This window comes from Coffea arabica, chromosome 11c, assembly GCF_036785885.1.
Source record: "Coffea arabica cultivar ET-39 chromosome 11c, Coffea Arabica ET-39 HiFi, whole genome shotgun sequence".
Classification (NCBI taxonomy): Eukaryota; Viridiplantae; Streptophyta; class Magnoliopsida; order Gentianales; family Rubiaceae; genus Coffea; species Coffea arabica.
The window spans coordinates 10,723,809-10,732,547 of record NC_092330.1 but is presented as its reverse complement, the minus strand read 5'-3'; the positions used below and the strand labels follow the sequence as shown (position 1 = coordinate 10,732,547).

Sequence of the window (8,739 nt, the reverse complement as noted above, 5' to 3'; positions counted from 1 at the left end):
ATATTCAAATTAACGTATGGGAAGAGCGGCAAAGACCAAACTAAAGTAATGCACATTTTTGGTCTTGGGTGCTTGAAAAATTGTAGTAATCCAAAGTACAACGGCACTACAACAAAAATGACCTTTAACGGCATTTAAAGGTGTCAGTATAGATAATCTAACCTGACACTTTACCTTTCCTCACACCTCGGATGAGTGTCGTCCCTTCCAATATGGGGATAGGCTCGGAGCATTCAAATGTGTTAGGAATATTATGCTGTTATATCGTCCCATCTGCCAACCAAAATCTCTTTTTTAGATAATCGAAAGTGTCAAGATAGCTGTAGTACCACATTAAGATAGCTGAGCTATGCTGGCACTTTTAATTGTCAGAAGTTTTTTTTTTATATAGAAGCAACCTGCAGGTAGTGCTCCTTACTATACATTCCATCAATCAGAAACCCAAAGGACTTGTAAAATTATCCCAAAGAGCAAAATGCATATAGTAATTTAAAAACAAAAGTCAATGCTCAAATATAATTTGTTGAACTAAAAGTCGGTAACAAGTACTAACATAGTCAGTACTAAAATCCCAAACAAGTACTAAAAGATTCTCATGTGCACAAACTTGAAAGACTCTCTTTCTACCTTAATGCTTATTTAAGGTGCTCCTATTCGTAGCTGGCTGATATTCTACCAGTAGACAAGCTTCAAGCAGCCTCAAAGCAAATCTTCAGTTCCAGTCAATTTGGCAAATTCACTTTCATTTATAGCACCCCTTTTTAGCTTTTTCAATAAGCGGTATTCTTGTGCCATCTCGTCATCATCCTCAACTGATTGAGCGGTCTTTGCCTGGCTATTCTCTTCCTCATTACAGTGGATGTAGTGGTTGAGGCTGCTTTTGGCTTCTGTACCTTCTGTTGTTGTTCAGCTGCTTTTTTTGCCTGCAAGTTATTCTTTCTTTGTTTCTCACGAGATTTCTCCCTTTATAATGGATTTATCGATTATCTAGTGCCCTATATACTAAAAAAGAGAGTCCAGTGGGACAATTAGCATGGTCATTCTTGTTTGAATGATTCAGGATACTAAGCTTAATTTTTAGCATCAACCAAGTAAATACAACAACAAATTTCACTAGAACATTCATACAGTAGCATCCTAAATTTCTCAATGTGTGTTGATAACTAGCATATTCAAGTTGTTGCCTCAAAAGGATCCAACTCTCCTTTGATGAGATGAGGCTAATAAAGCCACAATTGGGTGGCAGACCCAAATATATAGTTCTTGACTCCATGGGCAGGACTAGGTTATGCTAACATTTCACATCCCCACCCTGCCCTCCACCCAGAAAGAAAAAAAATGAAAAATCCCAAAGCCAAAGGGAAATTCCATAACTAAAAGAGCAAAACGATTAACTAATAGCAAGTGTGTCAAATCCTATGAAGTAAGCTGAAAACTTTGAGATGATTCTTACTTGTACTTGATCTCATCAAGGCATATATCTTCAAGTGGTGTAAAACCCTCAGTAGAAAGATTGTGATGCTCTAGGTTATGCATTGCAGGGAGCTGCAATAAAGCCATAACCCATGCCCAATTTCCCAATCTCAAGTTCTTTCCACTTGCAGAAAGGAACAATGAGTCTTCCAAGAAAAAACAAGATTCATATGGAGCGTATACCATAAAATTCACTAGCCTGAATATATTGGAGCAGTGATGCTCTTTGTATGCACGGATGTAGGAAACAAAAGCTCTAAGCCCTTTTTCCATGACATCACGATCCTTTTTTGCAGCTGACCTTATCTGTAAAATGCAATTCCAATCATTTTATTGACACCATAAGCCAAAGTGTATCTAAGATACAGAATTAATGGTGAGGTATTTTCCACCAAACAGATCAAAGTTATGTTTAAGCTGCAACTCACTGTTACTCATGGCACCAAAGCAAGGATTAGTATTGGCCAAGAATCAATATATTTGAAGACATCAGGTGCTGGAAAATTAACATAGTTAGATGTGGCTAGCATCATAAAAGGAAATCTGAAAGCAGGGGAATGTATGTTTTTGTCATAATTTACACTACATTAGATGATAACTAAATGCTTCACTTGGCTCCTCCTCATTTTCCTCTCCTACAACAAAGCCATATCATTGGTGGTACCAGGATTCAGCAAAGAGGTACACATGCTCACACATATACCCAAACCTATGTAAACTAACATCGAGAGAAGAAACTTTAAAGTAAAGGAGCCATCAAGCAGAAACTCTACATAAGGTATTCCAGACACAAGCCTTTTTGTATGAGGTATTTTCATAAATAACTAGCACTAAATAGCCTCACACAATTACCTCCTTCGACCCAAAAAAAATCCACTCTCTCCAGCAATACACACATGCATGTAGAAAAGGAAGGGGATGGTCCTTTCTATAAAGGCTAGAAATGCAAAAATGAAAAGAATAAGATTCAAACATAAGCTCATGAAGAACCTGTGGGACAATATCACAAACTTCATCTGGGCTTTTTCTATCTTCAAGTGGAACCCTCCTTACTCGAAGGAACTCAACATATGCTTCCTCCTGTTCAAACATACAGGAAAGAAAGCATTCAACTATAAAGCACTTCATAAATGATGTTCTGCAGAAAGCATAAACAAGACATACAAGTCATACAACAAATGCCAAACCTTTGGTAACAAAAACACAATAGCATTTCCTTGCCATCCCAACTTAGTTGTTCGTCCTACTCTATGCAATTTTAGAAGACATAAATAGCCTTTGTAATCTAGCTTTTAAGGGAAAATGCCACAACATTAAAAGAAATTCAGAAAAAAGGAAAAATAGGGGGAATTGACATTTTATCGAACAGGTTATGGACAACAGCTTCATTGTGTTTAGCACTTTTTTTTAACAACATATGCCAACCTCTTCCCTCTTTGCCAATATTGAACTCCAATCTTTTAACTTTTACTCCTTGCCTACCCTTCCAGATGTCTTAACTATCGCATGGCTGCTTGTCTTTGTTTGGTTGTTTATAATCAGTCTGATTTTAGCTTAAAAATTTACTGTTTTTCGGATTGCAGAAAGTGTCAGTATTACCAACCAAACGGAAGCCTGGCAAAGAAACAATACAGGAGAAATTTAGCTGAGGGACAACTGTTGAAGTTAGAATAGATAAAGATGGTTTTCAAGGTGCTTGGATTCTTGCAACTGTCATCAAACGATTTGACGAGAACAAATACCTGATTCAGTATCGGAGTCTGACAAACGAAGAGGACACAGAATTCTTGAAAGAGGATGTTGCTAGTATAAACATACGACCACATCCACCGAGATAGCTTGTATAGACACCAAATTTTTAATTTAGTTTTATTTATTATTATTTTTATTTTCATTGATTAAATGTTAATTGTTATTCATTTTTTAGTCTCTTAGTTTTTATTTTAAGACATTTTTAGTATTTAAATTTCAGAAAAAAGAAAATTTCCACAAAAAGTTGTTTTAATCATTTTTTGATTCAATTTGAAAAATATATATAATTTTGTTTCTTTACTTAAATTAATTTTTGAAAGAAAAAATAAAAAAATAAGGAAAAATGTGTGAATAGGTGTAAGCTTACATGTGGGACAAGTGTCCCTTTGTGTCTTTGACAACACAACATCTAGAAGGTGAGGTGTTGGGACACTTGGTTGGCTTAGGTAATTTTGGGGAGATAAAAAATCAAAAAAAGCAAAAAAGGAAGCAAGAGCTGTCGAGGGGGGGCTTCGGCTAAAGAACACAGAAAAGAAAAAGAACAAAAAAGAGGGAAAAGGAGTGAAAACAGAGGACAAGAAAAGGGGGGGATTGAAGAGAGAGCTTAGGAGCAAGAAAACAGAGCAAGGGAAAGGGAAAATTTGAAAAATTGGGAAAGAGCTTCGGAACAAAAACGAAAGAGAGCAAGAGTGATAGAGGGAGAAAGGATGGAAAAAGCTAGGAAAACAAGAAACCAAACAAAGGAAAAGGGCGGCGGACGGAGAGGTTGAAGCTTGTTGCCAGTTCCGGAATTTTCCATTACTACCTGCAAATTTTCACCGAGAAAGTACTATAAGTCATCTTCTTCCTTTAAAAATTTCATTTTTCTCTTCAAGCTCAGATTTTCGAAGCTCTCAAAGCACGTTTTTTTCTTTCTAAATTGGTTCATTACGATGTTTTACTGATTGTACATGATGTTGGAATATGGATATTTTATATGTTGATTGGAGTTGAAATCCCTTTTGTTGCTGACAATTTTGAGGCCGATTATAGTTTCAATGGAACAAAGCATTGATGAAGTTTCTAATACCCCTAACCTGTTTGATAAAATGCCCAAACAAGAATCTCGAACCAAAAGAGTACATCTTATGCATTTTCTGTTTGCATTCAAGAGGAACCTGGCCAGTCCAAAGCTGGCTAGAACCTGTGCGTTTCACCAGTTGGGGAGGGGAGAGAAGCCAAATGATTTTTTGAGTTATTTTTTATTGTCGCTGCCTCTTGTATCTTGCAATGGTGTGATGTTTTGCCCCTGTAAAGCTGTTGGATTTTTGAAGCATCAGAGGTTGCAGAAGCTTTTCCTTTTCAGTTGCATCGAAGAAGAAAGCTTCTGCGAAGCATGAAGCTTAAATTTATGAAAATTTGCAATTTAACCCCTTAATTTTTGTCTAATTACACGGTGGCCCAAAAAGATAAAAAATCGAACTAATTTCACCCTTTTCAAGGTTAATCCTCTGTTTGCATATTTTATGTGACTATTTGGATAGATTAATTCTAGGATTTAGATCATAATTGTGGCTTAATAATTTTAGTGGATTTACTAATCTTGTTGGGTTTAGGATTATGGTTTAGGTTGTGGGTAATAATATTTGTTTGGGTTTGTAAAAGTGGGTTTAATTTATTTTGTTTGGGGTTCTGGTTTGGATTTAGGAGGTAAAAGCCCACTCTTTTGGTTAGATTCGTTTTGTTGGAAAGTATAGGCTAGCCCGTCTGTTTCGTTTGGGTCTCGGTTTAGACTAGGAGGGTTTTTGGCCCCAACAAATAAAGAAAAGGGCCCAATGGCCTGTTAAGTCAAGAGGTCTGGCGACGTTTTTTCATTCTAGTCCCCTAACTTTCGGATATTTTCACTATGGCCCTACAAGCTTTCAATTTCTTTTAATTGGGTCCTTAATTTAATCACAAATAGGTCCTTAAACTTTATTTTTCTTTAATTTTGACCCTAAAACTTTGTTAATTTTTGCAATTAAGTCCTTTCTTCTTTTGACTTCTTAAATGTGGGTTGTTTACATGATTTAATTGATTCAATTTCATATTTATTTTTATCTTTTGTGATTACTTATTAATTAAAGTGATGCCTTGACCTTTTCTTTGTATTTTGGAGGGTAAATAAGTAAATTTGTGTCATTAGGGCTCCAACTCAAGGGAGGTACACTCTATCCCTTATTTATCATTTATTTGACCCTATGTGCACTTATGTGTTTTATGTGTGTAATTGCATGATTTTGCATGTTTTATTTTATTTTCATTCATTTATTTCTTTAGCTATTTAATTTTACTTTAATTTATGTGCTTATTCTAATGTAATTATTTGAAAGGCATTTAAATGCCAAAGTATGTAATAGTTAGGGATTTAATTATTTTATTCCTTTCCCCCCTCTTAGATTGTAGTAGGGCCCCCCTCAAATGTAATAGTTAGGGTTTTTATTTGCTTTATATTTGTCTTGTGTGGTGTGTTTTTGCATGTTTATGTGTTGCGTATTACTTGCTTTCTTAGGGCCTTGCATCTAGATACCATGCTTATGTGTTATGTGCTATATGTGATTTATGTGTTTATTTGCTTTATTACGTTTTACATGATTTATTTGATTATAATGAATGTATGACGTCACCACACTAGTCCAACGCTAGTTGTGGTCTCTTTTCCGTCACCATACTAGTCCAACGCTAGTTGTGGCCTTTTGTCCCGATTTTTCACTAGTCCAATGCTAGTGAGGACTTACAGATATAGGCTAGTCCAATGTTAGACCCTTAGGGACCTCCTATGCTAGATCATGTTTGTATGACTACATTAGATTCTCATGCATATTTTTCACTTTTAGGGTCTTTTATCATTTTTTGTATGACATCCCTCCTTATACGTATATCTCTTTTCCCATATTTTCCCTTATATGTATATTACTTTCCCCTTTGTATGACCATGACATTAGACTTGCATTTCATCTAAGCATTAGAATTAGGTTAGATCATTCGTTTGATTAGATAGGAAAACCCCATGTGTGAGAACCCGTATTTTTCCCTAATAATTTTCTTAGGATTTTTCCCATTTAAAGGCGTCATTTTTTTGCATTTTCTGGCTTAGGAAAATTATCCTGGTAAATTTTATGAGCAATTATAGTTTTTAGATAATTTTTCTAGTATTGGAGAGTTTTGAAAAATTAAGGATAAATAACGGACGTGGGACCCACTAGTGCGAAAAGTTCGGAAAAATTCGGCCAATAAGGTTAAGTTTCGGATACTGTGTAAAATTTATCGGGTGTTAAGAGATAAGTAGAGTGTGTGAAATGATTGATGTGAGAGAGAAAAAGAAGTGATAAGATTGCATTAATGAGGTGACAAGTGTCACCCTCTTATTGGTTTTACTTTAAGATTTACTATTCACTATTTTGACTTTTGACCAAATTGAGTAAATATCTTGAAAAATTGTTCAAAAATCACCATTTTCTTCTCCTCCATGGCCGGTTCTTCCTTGAGCCAAGAAGAAAGAAATTCTTCAACTTTCTAGCTTCCATTTCACTCAATCTTCCAAAACCAACCACATAAATTAGATTCTACTCCATAAAATCTATCCATTGGGTGCTAGTGAGTGGTCTAGTGAAGTTTGTTTGAAGAGCTAAGGTGTCCATCATCTTCCTCTCTCTTGTTTGCTTGGTAAGTGATGCTTGAACACCCTACTTCACTTAATAAAGCTTAAAGTATGCTTAGTAGTGGCCAAAGTGATGGATTATGTGATTTATTTCTTGATTTGAAGTGATTTGGTGAAGTTTTCCATTTTATGATGAATTTTCTGGTTTAATATGAATGGGATGTTGTGGCCTTGTATGATGAATGGTAATGGTTTAAAATGACTCTAGTAGGTGTGAATTGTTGATAAATGCAATCAATTTTGGATTTGGATGGAAAATGGAAAGTTAGGGTTCATAATCCCCTAATTCTGTCCGGTTTTAGATCATAGGGTTAGAGGCCGAATTGGACTTTTCTCAAAACATGAAAGTTGTAGGTATTGATGTGTTTGAGGTGCCTGTAAAATTTCAGATCATTTGGATTAGTGTAGAGTGAGTTATGTCGGAATTACTGTAGCTGTTCTGCTTTGCTCAGAATGTGAAAACTGCGCTTGTAATCGTTTGTTTTGACTGGAATTGGTTTGGATTTTGAAGTTGGTGTCTTCTGATGAAATGTATCTGGATGTCTTAGCTAACATATGCCTTTGGAATTTCGGCATTTGGACCTGTATAGACTGAGTTGTGTTCATTACAGCATAGTGCGATTTGGGAACCTGCAATTACGGTTCAGGTTGTGGTATTCTGCATTTTTGGCTTAGTTGTGCTAGGATTTGGACTGAGTGGCCTTCTACATTGTTGTATCCCTGTTCCATAGCTTCGAAACGGTGGGTCTTACACCCCCATCCGATAATCATAGTGAAATTGACGCCATTACCGCAAAATAAGGGCAAAACAGTTTTTCTATTCGGGGCCAAGACTAATGCTATTTCTAATTTCTGGTTTGCTATCATGCTTATTTATGCATATGAGACCCTATTGGGGTTGTGTTCAGCATTCTTTTATGACTCGTTATCGAGTCTCATGGTATTTGCTTGCTTGTTCTAGGAGGAAACGGTGGTGCACGACGTTCGTTTAACGACGGTGCATGAAACATCATTTTCTCACTTGTGAGTATACTACTCACTTAATTGTTACTATGTGGCTTTGCTAAATGTATATGTGATGCCTTGAAGGCTTACTTGGATATTGGAATTGATTAAGGTGAGGGTGTACTTGACCGCCCTCACCCCTTTTGATAGTATCACTGATTAGCTACCGTTTTACTGCATTACTGAACCTGATATATTGGTTGGTGAATTCCATTTCATGGAAACTGCTTTGGTGTCGTTTGGACGAATGTCCAACGGCCTTACTGTATTACTGAGCTCAACCCCGTTTGGTAGTCAATTGGATCGAACCGGCGAGGGCTTGGTCGTGAAAATTGTCATGCCACGGGGACTGTACTGAGGAACCTTGTAGTAATGAGACTCTTGGTTCCGGTATACTTGAGTATTACCAAAAGCTACTGAATTGGAGTGCGGGCCCGGTTGGGGAATGTTGAGTGGAAGGAATGGAAGTAAAGAGTTGTCTACGGTTGATTATTTCTGTACATTGACGGAGGGTCAATGAGGTTGGATCAAGAATATAAGCGAGGAAACGGGCTCTTGAGAGCCGTCCGTATCCTTTCACTGATTTGATTTACTTCTTATTTGCATACTTGAACTGAACAGTTATGCTTATGTGATCTTAACTGCTATGGTGGTTGTATTCTCACTGGGCATATAGCTCATTCCGTGTCATTTGTTTTCCTTACAGGAAAATGAAACTTTTGGAAAAGATTGTGATAGTTGGATGACAAGTTGAGCTCTTGTACATGTATTTTTGAATAGCTCCTTGAGGGTAAAAAAAAAACCCTAAGTGTTTTGTTTCCACCAATGTT

General features: G+C 36.4%; 1 protein-coding gene across 1 annotated transcript; it reads right to left on the bottom strand.

The window, feature by feature from the left end:
* Positions 1 to 506: 506 nt before the first annotated feature.
* Positions 507 to 3,299, bottom strand: LOC113715911 (DEAD-box ATP-dependent RNA helicase 18-like). The gene is made up of 3 exons (XM_072069877.1): positions 3,216 to 3,299; positions 2,464 to 2,553; positions 507 to 1,779 (listed from the first exon to the last, which is right to left on the bottom strand). Exons 1-3 carry the CDS (start codon positions 3,297 to 3,299, stop codon positions 1,450 to 1,452), a joined length of 504 nt encoding a protein of 167 aa, XP_071925978.1. The 3' UTR covers positions 507 to 1,449.
* Positions 3,300 to 8,739: the final 5,440 nt, after the last annotated feature.

Bases quoted from the DNA above. Each gene is read 5' to 3' on its own strand.
- LOC113715911 (XM_072069877.1), bottom strand. From the start codon at position 3,299: ATGTGGTCGTATGTTTATACTAGCAACATCCTCTTTCAAGAATTCTGT. The intron at 2,554-3,215 runs GTATTTGTTCTC...ATGTTTGAACAG, and splicing joins AGACTCCGATACTGAATCAG to GAGGAAGCATATGTTGAGTT. The intron at 1,780-2,463 runs GTTCTTCATGAG...TGCATTTTACAG, and splicing joins TTTGTGATATTGTCCCACAG to ATAAGGTCAGCTGCAAAAAA.